This window comes from Desarmillaria tabescens (assembly GCF_030435595.1).
Source record: "Desarmillaria tabescens strain CCBAS 213 chromosome Unknown EV420scaffold_138, whole genome shotgun sequence".
Taxonomy (NCBI): Eukaryota; Fungi; Basidiomycota; class Agaricomycetes; order Agaricales; family Physalacriaceae; genus Desarmillaria; species Desarmillaria tabescens.
Window position 1 is genome coordinate 61046 of NW_026848437.1, and position 23676 is coordinate 84721.

General features: G+C 46.4%; 6 protein-coding genes across 6 annotated transcripts; 2 read left to right on the plus strand and 4 right to left on the minus strand.

Annotated features, from left to right (window-relative positions):
• Positions 1 to 403: 403 nt before the first annotated feature.
• On the minus strand, positions 404 to 1093 carry EV420DRAFT_1487806 (uncharacterized protein; the record flags this gene model as incomplete). The annotated part of the gene is made up of 5 exons (XM_060470566.1): positions 404 to 589; positions 677 to 695; positions 752 to 847; positions 950 to 975; positions 1022 to 1093. 5 exons carry the CDS (start codon positions 1091 to 1093, stop codon positions 404 to 406), a joined length of 399 nt encoding a protein of 132 aa, XP_060322113.1.
• A 677-nt stretch (positions 1094 to 1770) lies between these two features.
• Positions 1771 to 3388, plus strand: EV420DRAFT_1487807 (uncharacterized protein; the record flags this gene model as incomplete). Its single annotated transcript, XM_060470567.1, has 8 exons — positions 1771 to 1854; positions 1914 to 2055; positions 2197 to 2273; positions 2386 to 2532; positions 2559 to 2581; positions 2680 to 2719; positions 2983 to 3037; positions 3219 to 3388. 8 exons carry the CDS (start codon positions 1771 to 1773, stop codon positions 3386 to 3388), a joined length of 738 nt encoding a protein of 245 aa, XP_060322114.1.
• Positions 3389 to 6464: 3076 nt separating this feature from the next.
• On the minus strand, positions 6465 to 6716 carry EV420DRAFT_1281487 (uncharacterized protein; the record flags this gene model as incomplete). The annotated part of the gene is made up of 1 exon (XM_060468261.1): positions 6465 to 6716. A coding segment is annotated over one exon (252 nt), but the record flags the coding sequence as incomplete, so codon positions are not given.
• A 2206-nt stretch (positions 6717 to 8922) lies between these two features.
• Positions 8923 to 12565, plus strand: EV420DRAFT_1623561 (glycoside hydrolase family 3 protein; the record flags this gene model as incomplete). Its single annotated transcript, XM_060475950.1, has 19 exons — positions 8923 to 8949; positions 9436 to 9487; positions 9550 to 9775; positions 9826 to 9853; positions 9911 to 9945; positions 10012 to 10131; positions 10236 to 10311; positions 10367 to 10478; positions 10535 to 10633; positions 10703 to 10767; positions 10826 to 10885; positions 10940 to 11096; positions 11181 to 11298; positions 11348 to 11512; positions 11571 to 11661; positions 11717 to 11920; positions 11976 to 12002; positions 12088 to 12413; positions 12463 to 12565. The coding sequence occupies 19 exons, from the start codon at positions 8923 to 8925 to the stop codon at positions 12563 to 12565; spliced, it is 2091 nt and encodes a 696-aa protein (XP_060322116.1).
• A 1904-nt stretch (positions 12566 to 14469) lies between these two features.
• EV420DRAFT_1674068 (uncharacterized protein) lies at positions 14470 to 15891 on the minus strand (the record flags this gene model as incomplete). The annotated part of the gene is made up of 4 exons (XM_060479131.1): positions 14470 to 15064; positions 15116 to 15308; positions 15352 to 15761; positions 15808 to 15891. 4 exons carry the CDS (start codon positions 15889 to 15891, stop codon positions 14510 to 14512), a joined length of 1242 nt encoding a protein of 413 aa, XP_060322117.1. The 3' UTR covers positions 14470 to 14509.
• A 5422-nt stretch (positions 15892 to 21313) lies between these two features.
• Positions 21314 to 22707, minus strand: EV420DRAFT_1487812 (uncharacterized protein; the record flags this gene model as incomplete). The annotated part of the gene is made up of 5 exons (XM_060470568.1): positions 21314 to 21877; positions 21928 to 22120; positions 22164 to 22412; positions 22442 to 22572; positions 22618 to 22707. The coding sequence occupies 5 exons, from the start codon at positions 22705 to 22707 to the stop codon at positions 21314 to 21316; spliced, it is 1227 nt and encodes a 408-aa protein (XP_060322118.1).
• Positions 22708 to 23676: the final 969 nt, after the last annotated feature.

Genomic DNA, 23676 nt, shown 5'->3' on the forward strand with positions numbered 1-23676 from the left:
GCAGAAAAGCTGTAGCATTGGCTCATAAGTATACTGTCCGTGCCAATCTTTCCCAGGTGGTATCTGTGAACATAGCAATGGAGTTTCTCGTCATAATCCAACATCGTCTAGTTGCTCAATGTGTTTGAACAGACTTCACATGTTTGTGCTGGCAAGAGAAGACAGTTGCGAGGACTGTGTCACAGCCACCACGCTCCTCCCAGTGGGAGAGATCTATACCGCAGTACCATGCCTGCCAAGAATTATTGTGTCTGTACATCAGAGGGCGCCGCATCTGGAAAATACTTTAAGGATGAAGGCTTGTGGTCAGGAAAAGAGGAAGTAGAGCTCAAGCAAGTTGAGCAGCTCAGACGCCAAGTGATCATTGTTCTCAGCCTGGATGAGAATGTAATTGGGGTGGCGCTCATGCCATCGACACAGCCAAAAGAGTGGGAGGAGAAGGGGTGGTGATTTGTAGAGATGGGAGGAGTGCACGCATGACCAGGATGGTTTTTGTGGCGAAAACAACTTTGATGCATTGGTTCAGCTGTGAGTCGTCTACATCATCGAGATAGGTGTACCCGTCAATATTCCAGCCATAGATCAGTGTCTGCGAGACATAGTGTCATGAAGTCGCTACTCAGGTTGACAAGGTGGAAGTACATATCGATGGAATGGATTTCATGAATGTCCTGACAAAATTCAGTAGCGCAATTCTTCACGACATGTGCAAGTCAGTTGTTGTTTGTTCATCAAACAAACAGGTGCTTACCTATCCAATGCTACTGCCATGCTCGACTCAAACTCAGGATCTGCCTTAAGCTTCAGCCCAGTAAATATCACATCTTTTGATAACCATTGGCAGTACCTGTGCATATGTGCAATATCCCAGATTGTCAAGGCCGACCAGATCCGACCTTCTGTCCCTATCCTCTGTGTACCTAATTGTGTCACTGACTATTACACTTACTGGCTAATAGCGAGTCTAGTCACGACCTTGAATTTTAAAATGGAAAGCGGTGAATACTATTTTGGCATTTACCTCCGCAGATGGTTCCTGGAAGATGTGAGAATGAATATATGCAGGGATGAGGAAACTGATATATGCAGCCATGAATGATCTGAATAATTTCCGAAGACAGAGGCACTGAAGTCGCATGCCCACATAGGGAACGAACAATGTCTGTAGGCTAGTACTAGCAGGACAGCGAACAGGAACGACTACTGTGTTGCTTGCAGAGCTTCAATTATTAGCGAAAAAGCGAAAAACTGTTGAGCAGCAAACCCTACTGGAAGGGCCTTCAAAAGAGCCAGCTGTCAGAGGAATCGCTGCATAATATACCTACATGAATGGTGAATCAAAATTGCTTGACATTCTCTGGCATTTACAGCTGGGATGAATGTGCGGCGAGTTTTATTAATTTCCATCCACGGTTTACCATATGGAACAAAATGAGTGAAGGCTATTAAGTACTCCACCGGCAGAAGTCGCTGGTTGGCAAGCCAAAAGCTCGGTGATCCAATCCGATATATTTGCACCTATTTGACCTCATGGGCTCATGTTTCATGCCTTGCTTCTCTCTTACCGACACCAACCTAGGTATGCCATCTGTTCCACTCTGCTTAGTTTTGTACTTATCCTGGGACACATATAGAAGAAAATGCACTGTTTTTCATTCATTTATATGGCAGGATTAACGCGTGATAACCAGGTGACTACAACTCCAAGACTACTCGTCAAGCAGGCCATTATCTTGCCTTTAGCTTGAATATGGTTGTGATGGGGAAATAATGTGCTCATCTTTTATTGAGGTGCTCCTGTCCAACCAAGAGAAAATCAGAGCCACCATTGTAGAGTTCCAGTGCTGGGTACTGGTGTGATGGTGTGAGGGCTATCCCAATTTTTCCATCTTCCGTCTAACACAAACCTACAGTCCATTTTGATACTGGTACAAACCATTCATGACCATAAGGAAACAAATGGAGGCGAGGACAAGGCAGATTGTGACCATTGTCTAATATGCATTGACTGCCAAGGCTCCACAAAGGTGATGACGATCCGCACCCACGACAATTGTATGTTGCTCAGTCTGAAGCAGGCTTTCGGAGGGCCTGGTTTCCTAAATGCTAGCTTAGCACATGCATATAGTCTTCGCTGACATACTTACACTTGCATTCTAACGGACTGGCTTCATAGTCATTCACGAAGATAGACAGGGTGCTCGCTCTACCAACAGAAGAAGCACCATGCCTCAAAAAAATGCAACATCAACTTCCCTGGCCAGCTAGTCTATGTTCGTTCATCGAGAGGGTCATGCCATTCCTCCGAAAATGTCTTTCTTCAAGGTGTCTTTATGAGTATTATCATCTCTTCCCATCCTCTCAGATCTATTTGCATCATCCCAGCTTTTCGCAATGGGATACAGCATCAAATACCACAAGAATGGAATTAGGCGATTATGCATCAATTCGGGCATGTTTCTTGCAGATCGCACATGCACCAGGAACCTCCTTCTGGCGTCTAAAGATGGAATGTTTTCTTTGTGGAGAACGGTACGTTTTCTCAGTATGTTTATCAGTCAGTGCCTGATTTATACATACAGTAAGTGAAGCAAAAATACGTGAAAATCTCAAGCCAGTGAGGCCACTCTTGGGCAAATATCGACCCGTCTTGTTCACCCCATGAAGCCAATTATCAAGAGTTCTTGCTGCACCATATTGGGGGAAGACATTCGAAATGGTACGTCCAACTCTTATTCCCGTATCTTCCACCCAACACAACAGCCCTAGAAAAAGTGTCTATGCTACTTTGACAAGACCCCACTAGTTCGCAAACACGGAACCAGATAGTGTCGTTGCAGCAGCACTAAATTTGTAGATGCTACTAACGCAACTCTCGATTATAACCAAACTGCGGTCTATCACACCTCTGATTTGCTCAGCCTCGAACTTCGCAATACACCTCAATGCTTCTCATCAAGGAACATTGGCTATGTTTCTCAGATACTAGTGCTTCGGCGAAGCATTGCAGCAGATCTCTCCCGTCGACACGCTCAAAGTATGTCTTCTAATCTCCCTCCACGAGCTTTGTTTTCTCATTGCGCATACAACGAACCCTACAAATGGAGGAGAATTACTGCTAATGGTGGCACTCGAGGAGACGGATGAGTAATTATATTCAGGATAAGGTATAGTCTCTCCTCCGCCTTCTGTCACAATCTGCTTCCCATTTGCTGCAGATATATCGCTCAATGATAGAGAGAATCATTGTTGGACTGCAGCACCAACACGTTCTCCCGAAGAACCCTTGCTTCCTCCACAGAAGAGGACTCGCGATGGAGAAACATGTCCTGCCAACACAACACTTCCGTATTTTGGGAGAGAGGATGACTGGGAACTAAAGATCTGATATTGGCGGATCTTTTACAACAGCGGAGGAATCCTTGTCCTGGGATGAATCCTGATGAGACAATTAGCGCTACCATTTCCATGCGACGATGATACCGTGTGAGGGCACTTGATGCCCCTCAAAGCAGACCCTCATGACAATGTGGCTTTCCTGGTAGAGAATGGTTCGTTAGCCCTTTGTTATTGCTCACTGTATCCTCTGATGACCAATAAAGCAAGCATTATACCTTCGAAGTTATTGGCCTCGGAGGCTGCTCAATTGCTTTTGCACGAAGTATTGACCATCAAACTGAGTCTTTCGATAATCCCTCCCAACATGTTTTGTCATGGCAACAGTCATTGGATCGTCATTTTTAGTGGCATCTGTTTTCCTGCACTCAAGGTATGCTTGCCTGCCGTCGTTCACCTTTAGTTTCTGATCAAGTATGCAGGAGGTCTCATTGACTTGCTTACCTAGGATGACAACGTTGAGACAGGATTTTTACTCACATCCCAAAGATATACCTCAAACCCGATGCCACAGTTCATTGTATATGACAGCCCAGAACCAGTGTAGGGCACATATATTGTGAGTACTCAAGTGCTCTATCTATGATATGAGATCGTTTTGACATTTATCATGGAGATTCAGCCATGCGTTTGATGTTTGTATGTTCTCTCTCGATAATATTATCGTTACCTTTGAGCGTCTATCTTTCAGCAATGTGGCTGATGGTGACACGATTGGTCGTCTTCCAGGCCGCATGGTTTTGGTGTTTTTTTCTTCCCACAGGACAGCATAATAAACTTGGTCGGGTCTGCGATCTACAATCACGTTGAGCCTCTCCTGCAATCTGACGACTCTGAGGTTGATGCAGGGAATGTTGGCTAGATTGGATGATATGACAGGTTCTGTACCACTGTAGGCACTTTTTTTCGGGACTGAAACAGTCGATTCCTCTCGGCAGGCCTCAGTGAGCGTGGAGAGAATGACTTCAGGGCAAACCATATGTATCCTTTCCGTTTCCATTTCTCACTCATAGTCTTGTGAGTCTTTATGGAAGTTCATCCCTGCTCATAGCTGAATGAGGCTACAATCCATTGAAAGCAGGCCAAACACACATACTCGACATGTCATACAAACTAGACACTTCTCCCCTGACAAATGGCCCTGCAAATTACCACATACGAAGCCGATGCCACTAGATAAGGTTCTTGAAATCTTCATCACACAAAATCACAACTTTGGCACTGCCTACGCTTATTTGCACCATGGCTGGAGGAAATCCACCATCCTCAGATATAGTGATGAAGTGGACCAGAACAGTTGACAAAATATGATTGTTGATGGCTTGATCAGGGGGTCCATAGCTGCATCCCCTTGGTGCATCTAGGATCTGTATGCAAATCGTCCTCTGATTCGTGGGTATGACCTCACTTCCAAAAATTTCAAGAATGTTCTCTCTGCCTCTCGCAAAGTTAAAGAATCACTGAAGAGCTTGGAATGGAAACAGCTTCTCTCCTTCTTGCACAATCCTAACATGGGCGGGGTTATACTCAGTGTGACGAAAGCTGGATGAGTTCTGAAGGATTTCGAGATGCTATAAAAAACGACGGACAATGTGTTAGCAAGAATCGATGTGCTTGAAAATCATCCAGAGCCATTGTTAGGTTGGTTTTTCTCTTTTGATAGCTTCAGCAGGGATTAACGTACTTTGCGTAGCCCATATATGACCGTCTGCCTTTGTGTTCTTGACACTGGATAAGTTCGTCGAGAAGGTACGCTAATTATTATTCCTTGCTTTCAGCTTGTTCATGGATTCTATGGCATTGTAGTCGATACTGAATACATATTTGCTATTGTTCCTGAGCAAATGATAAATTAATATGATGCTTACGCTTGGTTAAAACCATCATAGTGAAGATTCTGGGGGGAACATATAAGGACTTCCCAATGACAGAAACTCGATTGTAATAGAGGGTATTTGTGGTAGAGTATCGGATATCAAGTCTCTGTAGATGCACAGCACTTTCTATGTAGTCCGTCCTTCATGATACTCTGGCGGTAGGTCGTCCTCAGAGACATTCCATCAGCCCAGCTGCAGTCGTTCATTGAGCAACCTCAGCAACTCCTCCGTCGGCATATTCTCTCTGTTTTCCGTCTGCAGTGGATTTGGCAGAGTAAGTGTGGTCGTCAACTCAGTCTGTACATCCATCCTTCTCCGCACTGCATCTTTCTCCAATGCTCTTGAAGACAAAGAGGACTCCCCTTCACTTGCAGCTACGGGGTATCTAGCATATTTTGCCTGGTTCCCATGGCGCTCTCCTGATATTTCTGAAGAGGTCACAGTTGATGTAGCCATGAACGGGGTGAGAATTCGTGGGGAAGAGTTGTTCCCAACAGAATGGCTCCCGTTCTTGCTTCGACGATGTAGTCTACACAACAGAAAGATACCCACAATTATAACTGCGAGAACTGCTAGTCCACTGACGACACCGCCGACTATCGCTCCAGTCACGCTTTTCTTTGGTAGTAGGGATGGGCTTGTGACGTTACTTGGGCTAGGGATGGTGCTCAATGTGGGAGTATCACTCAATGTCGATGATGGCTGATTGTCTGCAAGCTGTATTATGCTGAGCAATGCGCTTATTGCTACAGTCTGGTTATCACTGGAGAATGACGTGCTTGGTGGTCCAGTCCAGGGTATTCCATAAATGTTACTACCGCCTGAAGTGGCCTGATTAATGACAGCATTATACTGTGCCAAATTTGAATAAGCCATATAAACCGAAGGAGTAGATTTTATGAGGGCGCACCTGCACACCAATGTACTCCCTGACATATTCTCGAAGATCTGAGGCTGTTGTGTTGTGCTCATATAACGCTGCCAAGGCCCGCATGATGTAATGTCCTCCAGTAGTCATAGCTTCATTGTCAAACAACAACGATGAGATTGCAAGATAGAGTTATGGACAAAAGGAACATACTTCCGATGACTCCGTCCAACCCTTGCCATAGCGTATCAGCTGCAACAGCAATGATAGTACTGCACAATCTAGCAAAAGTCATGATTCAGTATGTCAACAGTCAGAATCTGTTAAGACATACAAAGCTTCAGTTGACGCGTCACGGTGAGATCTGATAGGACGACCAATCCTTCAATGAAGATCCCGGAATTGTACGAGTACACCATCGAATCTACGGAGCAAGATTCATTTGACTGCGACAAAATAGAATCCAGTACGATATTAGACAGATTGAGTAGATGTGCCTGTATGAAATTTGCTGACTCGATGGCTGCATTGAGATATGTCTGATTGGATGTTGCTTCTGCCAATAGAGCAGAAACGCTTCATCGTAGTCAGTCAACCGTGGTCTCAGGATATTGCGAAGCTTACACAAGGAAGAAACTGGTTTTGCAGAGTCAATTACAAAGCAAAGATAACAGAAAAGAAAACGAACCCGGATGCCAGACTGGCGAGCTTTGGCTGGTTGGAATCAAGGCTCTAGTTCCTTGATTAATTAATGAAACGTTGATGTAAATCATGACTCACCCAATAGGTACCACCCACTAAAGTTACTATGGGCAGCGATCAGTACATCAATCAGCTGTAGGCGTTTGTGACACTCAGCGCCCTGGCATGATGATGAGAGGTTGAATTGCTTCGATTCCATGGTATCCGAGGCAGCTTGCTCATCAGATATGGTATATTTCCTCGCAGAAATCCATGAAGTTACAGCTAGCTAGAGGAAATCTGGGTCTTGATAGGCGGTGTAAGCCCGAGCTGCAGCATATCCATAATTCCTGGAGAAAATAAACAAGATAATGATGTCAGCATGTGAATTATCTCACAGGCCATAGTTCAGCTATCGTCAAGAATAATATCTGTCAGTCATTCGGAAAGTGCTCGAAGTAAAACAGAACTAACGCTGAATCCCAGTTAGCAGCGATATGGAAAATACGGCAAAATCATACTAACAACATATTCAAAAAGTCAGAATTGACGGACTCGGCAAGTGCGAAACACTGTTTCAATGTTTCCTTGTATTTTGTTTGGTTTGTCAGTCTATCAAATTTGGCCATTTGTGCGTAAAGCCTGCCAGGGGTTCCATATGCGGAATCTGATGATGGTTTTAAAATTGGAAGCGCGACATCGAATGTAGATGAAACGTGCCACTGAATTGCCCATTGGACTGGAGCATGCTAACTGCTTTTTCGAGAGCAGCACTCGTGATGGTAATGCGGTCATCCTTCGACAATGTGATGTTAGGATTCTAGTTCTTATGTTAGCATTTACTGTTGTCAACCAGAGAAGCGTCACTCACCTTCCAGGACGTCGATGGTGTTAGATCTTGTGCTGCACCTGATGTCATAAATGGAGCGACCAACATCTATACAAGAACAAGAGTCCTCATTTCTAGAGACTAGATTCGTCTGTCTCGTAAGATAATAGAAATGATGGGCGGGAGATGAATGAGTCGGCAAGAAAATGGAAATCGAGGCATTATATAACTCAGAGATCATCAGCCAGGGGCTATATGTAAAACAATGCGACAATCATATCTGACCCTGGTTACAGAGGACGAGGTCAATGATTTTCATTTTCATCATTGTCCCTTGGAGGCATTCTTGATCCTTGAGCTTGAATGTGATTTCGCAGTAGTAAGAATTTGCGAGAGCAACTTCCTAACTAGTAGTGCCCGAACAAATTTGGGAATGCCATGCTGAGGCAGTAGGACTGGAAACAGAGAGAAGACCGAGTGTTGACACTGATTACTCGCACAAAGCACATCAAGGTTGATTGATTGACGTAGGTCACCATCAGCAGGGCAAGGTCTGTATCACTAGGCTGATCAATGAAACCGGAGGTTAGAACAGATCTTTAACAAAATGAAAGTGCCCACCCAAATCACTGTAGCAATCAAATATCGTGAGGTCCGACCAACAGGCAATGGCTACTACTAGTGAGTTAGTCGCAGGCACGAAGCTGATCGGCTCAGATTGAAGATTCCGAAGGGTGACCGGACCTGCCCTCATAGCATCACGTGATTACAATTACTGCCGGCGGCAAGAGCTTCTTAGAACGCCATACAGGACATCTATGAAAACGTCCGAGCAACCCAAATACCGAGAGGTGTCGGAAGTTGTTCCATTACTGTTGAGTGTCACTAGTTTATCTAATTGTGTCGCTCATTTAGGACTCTGATGGTAGCCAAAAGCAGCCCCCCGGAAACGTCTCCCGGGGGCCCTAAAAACATCGATTTTACGACACTGAGTCTGGTAGGACAGCCTGAGAGGGTGAGTGAGAGAGCGATGTGGCTCCTCTCTACGCTGCACTGTCTTAACAGGAACCCGGTCTTCGAGCAAGTGTCGGGCTAAGATCACCGCGAGGATCTCGGTCCCTCGAACGGCACTATGAAGAGGATCCCGGTCCCCTGGGTGACTTGATCTGACATCCCGGTACCAATCTCCATTCTGCCCTTGCCGCAATTCGACTTGCATAAAGCTTTAAACCCATTTTATCGATAAGATAGGTAATGAACAGCAATAGAAAATGGAGAAACACAAGCAGGGCCGGGGGGTAAGTTCTAATATCCATACCGTCATGTTCTTGGCAGCTCACTCATATGGAATATTGGCAGGGTCGCAAATCCGCTCAAGTTCCTCTCAGCGTCTGCTCCTCCAGACATAAGGCTCCGGTGCTATAGTCTACCCCAAATTCTTGTTCTTTGTTCTGATGGCTGGCACCGGCCCACATGCACGGACGGGCCATAGGGTCCATCGACGAGCCAAGTGGCAATAAAATGAACCTCATATATTGTAGTCAAGGCTATCTTCTCCGAATCGTGTATTGTCCTCCCTTCCAACGATATCGATGGTGTGGCTACGTTTTTCGCCAGCTCTGCATGTGTTGTGCCTAGTATGCTGGTTAATCGTTGGCAGCGTCCAGGCGTTCACACAACGTATTTATTGCATCCTCATCTCCACATTCTATATTTTTCTCATAACCGAACGTCCAGGGTCTTGGGCAGAAGCCTATTCTCTTGCGAATGAGACTGTCCAACAGTTGACACTGGACGAAAAGCTAGGGTTGGTTATTGGAGTAGGGCAATTCGGCAGTACGTTTTAATTCAGTTTTCGTCATTCTTTGGAGGTTCCTCTTTTGATATTGAATTTGTAGGTCGGTGTGTAGGAAATATTACACCCCCCAGCCGTTCCATAACGCTATCATCGATGACCCTTACTATCCCACCTATATGTTTTAATGATGGTCCTGCTGGTCTGCGGCTCATCAAGGAGGTCACCGGATTCCCAACGGGTATCAATGCCGCAAGTACGTTTAGCCGTCGTCTGATGCAAGCAAGAGGCGTGGCACTCGCCGAAGAATTCAGAGGCAAGAGCGTTCAGTAGGAATAAGGTTCCCACATTTTTGCCGACCCTTATTTATGAGCCTCAGCGTCTTTCTTGGTCTGGCTATGGATATTGTGAGAACAAACATCTTGTCGTCGTGTTCTAAGCACTTATGACTTGCGAGAATTTAGATGAGAAATCCCAAAGCCGGACGAGGATGGGAGCGGTGATATACCCTGCTGTTACATTGCGAATGCTGCGTGTCCTGATAAAATGTTGTCCCGATTTCTAGCGCCGGCCCTGACCCTTACCTGAGTGGGGAATTTGCATACGAAACGATAGTCGGCATCCAGAGCATGGGTGTTCAGGCCTGCGCCAAGCATTTCATAGCCAATAATCAGGAGCATTCGAGGTATGAGTGATAGAATTTTCGCGTCAGTTTTCCCATGACATTTTTTTTCTCAGGCATGTCATTCTTTTTTTTTTGCTATGACTTCCTATGAACACAAAGTTTAGGTACGGTCTAAGCGCAGATGTGGATGACAGGACGCTCCATGAAATATATTGGTGGCCTTTCATGAGGAGTATCGACGTATGTGCCTCGGTCTATTATTTCCACATGCTCATGAACAGGAAACATTTTCCAGGCCGATGTCGCTTCTGTCATGTGTGCGTATAATCGGTTGAACCAAACATCGTCTTGTCATAATGAGGCGCTTATTGGCTCAAATGGGTTGTTAAGACAAGGTGGATTCCAAGGTAAGTACCCAGAACCGTCCGGAGCGTTTCCTCTGGCCTCAAGCGTAGCATCACAGGTTACGTTGTATCGGATTGGGGTGCTACGCATGATTCCGCCAGCGATAATGCGAACGCCGGGTTAGACATGGAACAACCAGGAGACTACCTCAAGATAGGTAATTATTAATATGCTCGCACTGTTAACCAGGGATACCTTCTCAACTCATAGTTTACTTGCACATTAGGTGGCGGCGTGTACGGCAATGGAGGCCTGAAAAGTGCTGTGAACAGTGGAAGTGTTTCCGTCACTGTGAGTTTTTGTCTCTCAAATCCAATAAGTCTGTATTAACTAAATTTTTCGCTGTTAGAGACTCAGTGAAATGGTCGTCCGAGTACTCGCCCCCTTCCTTCACCTCGGCCAGGATTCCGTGAGTTGTCGAAATCGCTTGTTCCTGTCTTAGACTCAGATCTCCTAAGCCCAGGACTACCCAGACATCAATTTCAACGCTCAAGAACCTGACGGGTCTGGCAGCTTGAACCTGGGCATCTCAGTTCGGTCAGAAGCTCACACTGCTCTGACACGAGAAATCGGGGCTGCTTCTGCCGTCTTGCTCAAAAACAACCGAACTACTATGACTGGTATGTTTAGGCTGTGTCGCGTGCTACCGTGTGTTGATGTGTTGATTCTGTGTAAAGGATCCGTTTCGGGGGTGACCGTAAGAGGCCTCCCCGTGGCACAAGAAAGGATCAAGACAATCGCTATAGTTGGCCGGGATGCCAAGATGCCAAATCTGAACTGTAATGACACGGGGGAGTGTAACAATGGGACGATGAGCGTTGGGTATGTGCCTATACATAGAAATGGTTTCTCATCTAAAACGCGTTGAAAGCTGGGGCTCTGGTACCAACTCGTTGCAATACATTGTCCCGCCAATCGATGCCATTACCGATTTCGTTGGCAGTTCGGCAACGATAAATTCGTCTTTGTCCAATGATTTATCCGCTGGTCCTGCCGCCGCGAAAGGGAAGGATCTAGCCATTGTATTTGTAAATGCGTCAGTTCCATTTTCTCGTATGGTGGTATTGTCGTTCATCTCCGGTTGACTGACATAGAATGAGTGGCGAACTCCAGGGTTATGAAACTGTGGCGGGCAATATGGATGATAGGAATGATTTGGACCTCTGGTACAAAGGTAGCAGTCTCGTAAGTTCAGAGACGGTAATCTTGGTCTTGTTCTAATTGTGCTCTTGATCCTAAGGTTAAAGCTGTTGCCGCCGTTTGTAACAACACCATTGTGGTTGTGCATTCAGTTGGACCGGTCTATATGGACTGGAGTACGCATGTTAACGTATCGGCAGTGATATATGCTGGTGCTCCCGGTGAACAGACCGGACCCAGTATTGTTGATATTATTTGGGGAGCCATCAATCCTAGCGGATGGCTCCCCTTCTCCATTGCATATGTGAACAATAACAGATTCTTCTTTTTCCAAGGTACTGATTCGTGTATTTTGATAGGACGAAGACGCGTATGGCACCAAAATTGTATACGACATTCTCGGCTCTCCCACCATATATCCATGTCCCTTGGACTTTTCATTTTTGCGCAACTGATGATTGTCTTCTTTAGATTACCTACACCGAGAAGCTCCTCCTCGATTACCGCTACATGGATCAACAGGGAATTACGCCTCAATTCGAATTTGGTTTTGGTTTGTCGTTCACGACCTTTTCATACTCGTCTCTTTCCATTACTTCCTCTGGAAGTTCCAAAGTGATATCATTCAATATTGCCAACATCGGGGCTTTTAACGGGACCGAGATTCCCCAGATGTACCTCGGTTTTCCCGATGGTGCAGGAGAACCCCAGAAGGTGCTAAGGGGCTTCGATGAAGTTGTTCTAGCGGTTGGAGAGACAAGTACCGTTAGCATGACCATCTCCCTGAAGGAAATGAGGTGAGGTGTCATTATACCGAGATGTTTCATTGTTAACTATATCATTTAGTATATGGGACGTTCTGAGTCAATCATGGGTGAAACCCTCGGGTACTTTTACAGTGTATGTTGGAGCCTCCATCAAGGACATTCGTTTAACAGGGTCCTTTTAACATGGATGTTTCCGCGATTTGGATCTGGGTTCTCTCTTCCGTATTCTATTCGCTCTAAACAGTGGAAACCATTTTGTATTCTTGCTGAAAAAAGACATTTGTATAGCTGTCATCTTTTCATACTCGCCTGTAATACTTTCGGTGACTGAGAAGATTTTAGGCTATTACATATGCCTACGATTTAGATGACCCCGCTCTCACATATCCTTGCATGACAAATGGGTCGGTTTAATTCTGCTACTCTCCGCGATGTGGTTCGAGATTGTACTGTTGCGAATGATCTTCAAACTTCTTTGGCAGCTGCAGTCGGGGGCGATGTCCGCTTCGTCCGCGGATGTAAAATGCGCAATCTTGTTTCATTTAAATGTATTGGCGCGCAACTTGTATCTCCATTGGGGGCGTGTCCACTCTCGCAGACCGTCCGTGCGCTAGAAACCAACTTCAGGCCTCTCAAGATTGATTCTTTTCTTGGTTGGGTGTTATGTTTTTCTCAGTACATTTATCGGCCTGCCTAGTTGCATGCTCCAGTGACGTCCATCGGTTGTCATCCATTCTCGTGAAGAAATCTCGTTGGCGGGGTGACTCCTGGGCAATGGTCGTCTTGTTCACACCCCGGAAAACAATTACCCAGAGGTCTTGTCGCACCATATTTGCTGCAGGAGCTATTCACCAAAGTACGCCGAACCTTTCCCCCCTACTATGGCTTCCAGCTAACATAGTATCACAGTAGAAATCATCAATGTTAAGGTGAAGAAGACCTTCCAGTTCGTTAGCAAGCACCTTTTTTTTGGAACAAGATGCATTCAATACAGCAGTCACTAGCATAGTACAATGCAACTCTCCCGTTACGAAAACAGTATCCTGATGAAGCGGCTTTCCCCGTTCATTATCCTTTTGATGACCAATAACAGGGACAACGGGGACACAAGACTGTCGAGGAGTCGTCAATCTCGAATGCGTAATTCTTACAGTCGAAAGTTCCAGACTGAATCCCTCCCAATATCCTTCCTCAGGACAACAATCACCGGATCGTTGCGTTTTCCTGCGCTCAAGGTATGCTTTCCTGTGATCGTTCACCTTGCGTTTTTGATCAAGTACTGTCGAATTTATTAGTTGGGACTCAAAGGACAAGCCCGCGACGCTGGTGTAAAGCTATAGATCAGTTGCTTGTGTGAGATTTATATTCAAAGAAATGAGCCTATATTCTTGTCCCGTCGACTGAAAGATCAAGCACACATTGAACGAAGATTCTTCTTGCATACACGAAACGTCATTTTGATCACAAAATATTTGCCGTGTATACTTCACGGCGTACCTACTACCATCCCACGATCGGACATTTCAACACAAAAACCTAGGTCCTGAATAAGCGAAACCTATCCACAAAGAAGTTGGAGAACAAAATAATCAACACTTTCTCCCAGAGTACTGGTGAGCTGACTCGCAGGATTGAACCACGGGTGGCCCTTTTTCCGCAAAAGTTGCGCAAAACCGTAGTTTCCGCATGTGTTGGGATTGAAATGACAGACAACGCATGATAATATCACAAGGTCACAAAGAACGATTGTGTCTTCTGCGGTGCGCACTGCGAGCTTGGGTGGGGATCTCACAAAAAGAACACAATCAAATCGACAATCATCCGACTGGGACTCGAACCCAGATAACGATAACGAGTATGATAAGACCACAACGTCACGAAGGATTAAGTGGATGGTGATTTGCAGTTTCATTTATGGCGATGCTCATTGCGGAATGAAGCTGAAGGAAAAGTAGAGAGGGAGTGAGCCTAGTAGTCACCTCGGCGAAGCATGGGTTACATGGAATCGAGCTCAGACTCGTGCAAGGAAGAAAACATTCCCTCAAAGATATAACCCTTCCAGAGGGATTCGAACCCTACTTTCACACATAACGGACCCAGTACGTCATGAAGGACATGTATTATGACTATAACTGGACAACCGTAATCTTCCCCAACCCCGACCCAAGGGCGATCCTCCCGAGTTCTTCATCATAATCCAATGTGGTCCAGTTATTCAGCGGATTCGAGAATACCTCGCGAACACGGGGTTGAGCAGTGGGGTTGAGCGGGCCGGGGAATACAGCAGCCATGAGCGTCTCGTGGTGTTCTTCATCCGGGAAGGTCATCTCACGATAGGGGCATATCCATACAGCAGTCCCACATTTCCCGAGTATGACGCCTGTGCATCGAAGCACACCGCGTCGAGATGATATCTTGCTGGTGAGTATTGGGGGGAAGGAAGAGAGGGAATAGAGTTCGAACGAGTCAACATCTGGTATCCAGGGGTTGTCGCTCTCGGAGCGGATGAGGATCGAGGTGGGGGTTGCACTGGCGCTGTCAATCCAGCCGAATGAGTGGGAGGCAGTGGGAGAGTGTGTTTGTCCATGGAGAAAGGGCGGGGTAGTGTACAGGTTGATGGAGCATGCGCATATGATGAGAATGGTTTGTGCGGTGAAGATGATTTGGATGCAGTGATCGTACTGTTATTCGAGATGAATTAGCGAGAATTAGATCAGTTGGCAAATGATTACCTGCATGTCTCCTCCTTCATCGAGGTAGGCTCGCTCATCCGTCTTCCAATTGTAGATCAGTGTCGTAGAGATGTGGTCGCTGAGGGCTATGATATCACCAGTGAGGGTGACAGGGTGAAGGTCGCTGTCAAAACAGTGAATTTCACGCAGCTTTCCACCGTCGTCCAGATGCAGGAGCACGATTCTCTGTGATCTACACAAGTTAGCGATGTGTCATCAGAACAACAAACACTCACCCATCCAACGCCACAGCCATACTCGCCTCAGACTCTGTATCCGTGTTCAGCTTCACCCCAGTAAACAGCGCACCTCTCAGTGACCACTCGGAACACTTGAACCCGTGCGCAATATCCCAGATTGTAAGCACCGACCAGATCCCTTTCGATACGGTCAACAACCACTTGTGCTGTCGTCCTGGTATGAATTTGATTTCCCATATGGGCGACCCGGTGAAACTTGTCTCGCTCGATGGCATCAGAGGAGAGTCTGCGAGCCATCGAGATGCGAGACGGCAGGCGTGGCACGTGCGTTGCTCAAGATCTGTGTCATCGATTGGAGCGGGGTAGTCATTGAAGAGGATATCGTGTTTGAATGCGTTTGTCCAGACGATGTGCAATCTTGTGAGTGCATTGAATCGTTTACACACCTGTGTGGTCTCAGTAAGTGAGTTGACCAGCACCGGGTAGTCTCACCTGGCGGAAAATCAAGATATCTGGGACGGAGAGAAAAGCAAGAGTGTAGATCAGCACATCGTCAGGCAAGTTGATGTTGTTCATGGACGTTCACGTCGAAGGTAGCTGTGGGATCACGGGCCGAGTAAGCCGGTGACTAAGCCGTTCCCACGGCATCCCCGCAGTCCGGATACACCTGCCGAGAATTTTCGACGCTGCTCCCCTGCTTCACCACTTTCAAGAAGGAACAGCGACATCGTGGGCATCCTCTTTACTATTTAGACCACCACCCCGCCATCATGTTAGTAACCCTTTCTCGCAACTTTCCAAAAAGTGGACTCATGCTTGACTCTGCCACATACCGTTTCCCATGAGATTGGCCCGAACCGATGAGCCTGAAGGGAAAGCAGGGATTGGAATTTGGCCGCGTTTCAGACATATTGACTTTCTCATTCTTGGTGGACTCTTGTTCTCCTTTCGAGGACCTTCACACGGAGAAGGAGAACTAACCAAGAACCGACGAGTATATGCATCTCCATACATAATTATTATTTCGCTGCGACCGAGTCCTTGCTACTCCGAGTCCGCGAGGCGCATCCCATGACTCTCGCAAAATTGGACATATACATGAGTTGTCAGATTAATTTGCTATCGTATCAGGTTGCTATCCAATACACGTTGATATCATTCCACCACCTACGAGGTGTGGCCCATAGATGTTGCGTGAAGATGAATAAGTACTGCGCCACTTCTGTTCTTGTGGCGTCAGCCTTACTGCAATGAACTTGCTCAGGCCAGGAAAGAGAAACCGAGAGCAAAAAAATAAAATGTACGGTCACCAAGATATCTAAGTGACGTCGGATTCGAGAAAAGATACTCCTTTGTGTAAATCGGATTAGTCCCAGCCAAAAGCAGGGTCATGACTGCCACAAGGACCATGGCATCATTCTCGCCAATGCTGCAACGGTAAGCCATTCCCTGTTACTCTGTTCCTTTGACAGATGTGAAAGGTATCAGTGCTTTTTCAGACTTGACGCATCTTGAAGGGTTGACCCTACTGAAACAGCATCCCGCTTCGACGACCTCGAGGTGTTAGGAAATCGCCTGTTTGATGTGTCTTACGACCTCAACCACTATTTCCGACGAGTCGGAAGCAGCTAACATTACGAACGAGCTCGGCTGCCAGGACTCGCAGAAAGTCAGACTCCCACTGACGTACCGGGTACACTGTAACAAGCGCGCGCCTGATCCGACAAAAATTGATCCGCCAAAATTCATAGCAACCAGATTATTAGAATCAGCGGCAGTGTTGTAGATCTAGATCTAAGCATCGAAACACGGATATTGATATGAGAGAATTATGCAGTGTGGTCTTATTCTACAAGTAGCGCCAGGAGAATTGGGACTCGGGATAGCATAAAGCTACACGACAAGTGGAGTCCAAGTACAAAATACTTGAATGATGAAGAGACGAACCCAGCCGATGAAAAATAGATGTTGGGACTGGTCATTGGCATGAATAAAGAGTGGAAATCCTGAACGTATAAAGGTAATTCACACATAGGTACTATGCACTCGGCGTCCATTTGGCCAAGTCTGCGACTTCAAGTCCAGATTCTCAGGAGTCAGACACATCATCGCTGCTGGAATCACCGCCCGATGGATGTGGTGACCCTACAACACTGGATCCAGGACATGTTGCCGCCATGGTTGATACTAAAGCAAGCATGGATCCATTGGAGATGGGGAGGCGGTCCTTCCGAGAAATGGATGTAAGCCAGCAGGCGATTTGTCTAGCTGTAAGTTGTTCAGATCTCCTGGGAAACAGTCGGTAATGAAAGATGAGACACTGATCCTACCTACATTTATGTAACAAAACGAGTCGAGTAAGCTGTTAGAACAAACTTTGACATGTATCAACAGGGTATACTTATGTTGCCCCACTCAGTGCCATTTTGGAGCGAATGCGCGCAGAACATGCCCATCTCAAACAAGGACATGTTCACTATCAGTGTCACCATCCCCTGCCAGAAGGGCTACACAACATCAGGCAAAGATAAACGCTGGAGCTGTACACTCACAAATGTGTGCTATTGCATGGGGAGGAACTTTCATTGTGGGTCCACATTCTCAGAGTCAGTGGGATGGCCAGGGGCATGACGTGACATGGCAGTCCGCTGCCCGGTCCGCGGGTAGGCCTAACCTTCCCGCTATATCACCGGTACCACTTCGAAGATATTGTTACTGTCTCATGTCCAGGCAAACAAATCTATCGATGTTCCTGAATATATACAGCATCCTACTTGATGGACAGCACTAGGCTGAGATGGACCACCCCTTGAATGTCCATGTGGGTCCTTGTTTGAGCTTTACATCAACCGTTTATTACCTTTCCAGGTCATGGTGTATGTTGGGTGTATGTGTTCTTCCAGCTTCGTGATTTACGGACTAGCATCGTGTTCTCAGACCTCATTCTTCCCTTCACCCCCACAATGGATCACTGTCTCCAATGCTGTCTAAATATTGCATTTTCTCCTTTTTTGTTGCTTTGGCGTTAAGCTAGGTAGAACGGGGCGCTTTATAACTGTGAGTCCAATGATCTCAGTCCTCGTTAAAAAGTAGATTTTTATGTAGTAACGATGCTTTACCTCCGTACCATCGAATGGTATTCCTCTATGTGCACTACCCATGTTTATCAGTGTCCAAAGTGCACCTGTATGTGGAGCATATTGTATCGCTGTCCCGCATATTGTGTCGATAAGGGAGGACAACCGTCACTTTTTAAAAGTGCAAAATCTCTGTGTCAAAATTGCACCAGAAAATAATGATTCTGGCACTCGGTAAGACATCCCCTGCTGCCGATACCCATACCTTCTTACCGTTCCACTCCAGAGCAATCTCCTCTTTCTTCCTGTTTCATGATCTCTGGCGGCTTTTTACATCTCTGACACTCTATTTCTGTATTCGGTTCTCTGTCTCTCTTCAAGTCTGGATCTCTTTGCTGTCACTGCTTCCTTCGCGTATCTCTTTATGGTTAATGACTACCAGCCCTCCTGGAAATGCTCGATTCTGTAATGGCAAGTAAATTTTATCATCACAGATCACCTCTCATTTATAAATAAAATGATAGACTCGTCACACTGAACGTCACTCTCTACATTTCTTAGGCATTTTTGCCAGCCAACTACCCTGAAGATATCTTGAATCTAAATTCCCGACACTATAGAATCGCACACCTCACTGCTACCCCTTAATGGACTGTAAATGACGCATCATTTGCCTTGGCTCTTAGCTGCTGGTGTAAACCTGATCCTTGCTGCTTAATCTAACATCGTATGTCAACTAAGCTATTACGTAGAAGGTGTAGAATACTATTTGCCACTAGATTGTAGACCCTTTTTAGTATACTAATCTTGTTGAAAGACATGTATAATTATAATAATTCTTTTCCGTGCACTGCTCAAAGATGATGTCGGTAGTCTCGGGCCCCAAAGCGCTGTGAAAGTTCATTTTGTAATGAGCTACAACTCGAGCGATCTACACAACCAGCACTATTTTTAGACCTGATCACTCGATCGTTTCAGTTCCTCCCGTATTCAGTTCTTAATGACAACATTACATGTCTGCATTTTGACTCGAAATCAAACCTATCTCTTCGTCAAAGTTCACTAAGGTCCTATAAGCGAGGTCCGAGTGTCGCTGGTCACGCATGAGATCAAGTTGCCACATTGAAAACGGACTGGCGAGAGCGGTGATTTGGGGCTTCGACGGAGCGGGAGTGACAAAAAGATAGGTCCCTTAGCCTATTGGCAGTGGTAGTTTGCTCAGCTTTCGCTACTGGGTGTTCTACTGGCTCCGCCGCTCTTCATCAAAATTGAATGTTACCATCACAATGACATGCGATGTGCTTAGTCTTTTTACCAAATTAGGAACGAGAGCGCCCTGTTCACACATCAGCACTGATCCTCTCACGTCGAAGCGCTACACACCATTGACAGCTTCCTTCATCCACAGAAAAATCGCGCTGTTAAGGATTAAACACCCACTGTTTATTTCATCGCGATGAGAAAAACGAAGCTGGTCTGTAGGTCCGAAGAAAATTTCTGCCACCTACCATCGTATAAAACGATGACCAATATGGACAAAGTACCACTGTATTTGTAGGGTAGATAGCACACCGCTCGTAACAAAATGACTCATCGACGCCGTGACATCGTGAAGCAACCTTCATAGCCGGGAACAGCATCAGGGCTCAAAGTGCCACGCCACCTTCCCGCCAAATTACCGTCAGCATTCCCGATAAGGTACCCCCGATAAAGCCACTTTCCTCGATTGCCATCAACCTAGATAAGGTATAGGTAAATGTTAGCGAATTTGACAAGACCTTGGCAACATACGTAGTCCTTAGAGAGACTGATGAAGCTGTCACATGGGCGAACCCTGCCGACAAGATTGAATTCTCCCCATGTTGAATGTCCCTGGGCAACGATATCAATATGGGGTAAATAATAGGGTTCATTGACTGTACCTCGCCTGTTATGATGACTCTGTCACAGACGAGTCTCTGTTCCTCTGGCTGAAGGCGATGTGCTCTCTGGTAATAAAGAGGCTCGTTTCTACCGGGTTCGCGAACTTCAAGTCCATCGTGATCCTCTTTGATATGAATTCCGGTTGGAAATGGGTCATGTAATGAAAGTACCACTAAAACCGAAGCAGGAACCCGACTGATACCCGAGCGAGAGGACGTGACCGACTGCTAGAAAGCCATAGCTTTGTCTGTGGTACCCTAAGCCCTTTCTGATCCTGTCCGAGTCTGAGATAAGGAGGTTCGATAAGAGATCGAGCGAGATGATACAAAAAGGTGTTGCTTTTGATCGCGAATCCTTCGACCGGGACTCAAACCCAGGTGAGCAACGCAGGATAATACCACATCATCACGACACAGTGGTTGGATTTAGGGTTGCGCAATGTATAAAAAGGAGGTTTTGGAAAAAAATTGCAATTGCAATTGCGACGGGTCGAGTCGTGTGGTTTTAGCACGGGATAAGTAAAATATCGTATCAAAACACTGCCCTCAGTGTCGCTACAAAACCGTAACTTACCTACCTGAAGGTTTCATACAGAGTACTAGTTTTTTTGTATCAATGATACCAAAGATATTTTACTGGCCGACAATCCTCCGACCGGGACTCGAACCCAGAAAAGCAGCGCAGAACACACGATAACACCACAACGCCACGAAGATTTACGTGAAGACTGGTTTTGCAGTTTTATTTATAGCGGAAACAAGCCGCCTTTAAGTAACTGCTCAGCTGGCCAATCAGAACACACGATAGAGATCGTATTTTCACTAGGCTATTTGCCTTTCAAATTTTCGGTCACTTGCACGAAGAATGGGTACGCAGAATCAAGCTTAGGCTCATGCGCAAGGAAGAAAAAGATTACAATAAAATTTAACCCTTCCAAACGGATCCGAACCCTAGTTTTGTTAGCGTATCCAGCACGTCATGAAGGACACGTATTTTGACTACAACTGAACAATCGTAATCTTCCCAAACCCCGACCCGAGGGCGATTCTCCCGAGTTCTTTGTCGTAATCCAACGCCGTCCAGTTATTCAACGGGTTCGAGCACACCTCGCGAACACAGGGTTGAGCAGTGGGGTTAAGCGGGCTTGGGAATATGGCCGCCATGAGCGTCTCACAGCCATCGTGTTCTTCCCAATGGGAGACCATCGCACGATCATGGGGGCGTATCCATACTGCGGTTCCACGTTTCCCGAGGATGACGTCTGTGCATCGAAGAGCACCGTGCCAGGAGGATATTTTGCTGGTGAGGGTTAGCGGGAAGGAAGAAAGGGAATAGAGTTCGAACGAGTTAAGCTCTGATGTCCAGGGGTTATCGCTCTCGGAACGGATGAGGATGGAGGTTGGTGTTGCACTGGCGCCATCGACCCAGCCGAAGGAGTGGGAGGCAATGGGAGAGTGTGTTTGCCCGTGTAGGAAGGGCATGGTAAAGTACAGGTTGATGGAGCGTGCGCGGATGACGAGAATGGTTGGAGAGGTGAAGACGATTTGGATACAGTGGTCGTACTGTGAGCACAGATGAATAAGCAAGAATTAGATCAGCTAGCAACGGTTACCTGCATGTCACCTCCTTCATCCAGGTAGGCCCGTTCGTTATTCTTCCAGTTGTAGATCAATGTCTTGGAGAAGTTGTCACTGAGGGCTACGATATCACCAGTCAGGGTGACAGGCCTGAAGTCGATGTCGAAGGAGCGAATTTCGTGCAGCCTTCCATCGTCGTCCAGATGCAGGAGCACGATCCTCTGTGATCTACACAAGTTAGCGATGGGACATCAGAACAACAAGCACTCACCCATCCAACGCCACAGCCATACTAGTCTCGGACTCTGTATCCGTGTTCAGCTTCACCCCAGTGAACAGTGCGCCTCTTGGCGACCACTCTGAGGACTTGTGCCCCCGCGCGATATCCCATATTGTCAGTACCGACCAGATTCCTTTCGATACGGTCAGCAACCACTTGTACTGTCGGCCTGGTATGAATTTGACTTCGGATACAGGCGACCCGGTGAAACTCGTCTCGCTCGTCCAATCAGAGGAGAGTCTGCAAGCCATCGAGACGTGAGTCGGTACGCGTGAAGCGTGTGTTGCTCAAGATCTGTGTCATCGATGGGAGCGGGGTAGTCATTGGAGAGGATATCGAGTTTGAATGCGTTTGTCCAGATGATGTGTAATCTTGTGAGCGCGTTGAACCGTTTGCATGTCTGTCATTATTAGCAGCTAGGATCATTGGGTCGGGAAATACTCACTTGTCGGAGGAGGAGGATGTCAGGAACGGGAAGAAACGCGATAATGTAGATCAGGACATCATCAGGTAAGTTGTATGGTGCGTCGTTCATGGACGTTGCAGTCCAAGGTAACTGTGCGGTTACGGGCCGAATAAACCAGTGACTAAGCCATTCCCACCACTTGCCTACGGCATTTCCGGAAATTCCGATTTCTTCCTGCTACACCCACCGAGGAAAGAACCAATGGTCGGTACTGCAATAGTCGCACCGCGGAGACCGATGTTGTGCACGACTCGCCCTTGCTTCACTCTTTTGAAAAAAGGAACAGCGACATCATAGGTGCCCAGCCCATGTTCGTACTAAACGATTACCAGCCCTTTCTCACAGCTTTCCAAACAACAGATTCATGCTTGACCGCGCACGCAGATAAGATCTTCCTCTTTTATTTAGATGAGAAAATAAACAATGTGGCTTCCGTGGCTCGCAGCATAAAAAGCTTCTTATGCGAGCTCAAACCGTGGCAAGAGAACTTACTACTAAGTATCTCAATAGCTCCTATGGTACGAGAACTCGATTAAATGAATGTATACGCTCCCTTCTTTCACGCTTCACTCGACTACCAACAGAATTGTATCTCAAGGCGATCTAGTAAATATGGTCGAACGTCAGCTCTGGTCCGGAGCCAAATAGTATATGTTCTTCTAACGTGCCTCCCTCGCTGAAACTTTATCACACCGGCTCACTACTGCCGTGCGGGCGCCATTCACCAGTGTCCAAAGCCAAAAATTAAGGAAATAGCGTAAAATGCACCAGGGGTGAATCGAGCCCTACTTAAAAGTTTACCATTGTGCCGTGTGAGGGATATCGATTCATTACTCATGAAAAAAAGCAGGTCTTACTCCAAGAGTTAAGATTTTGTCGGCTAACTAAAGGGCGATAAATCTACGGGACCAGATGTACGGATAAATATCTTATGGGCGAAGAAGCATATGTTCAATACAACGGGTGTATATTGTGAGATGGGAGGAAAGGGAACGTTAAGAGAGCCTGTAAATATCATCAGAAAGATGGAAGCTGAAC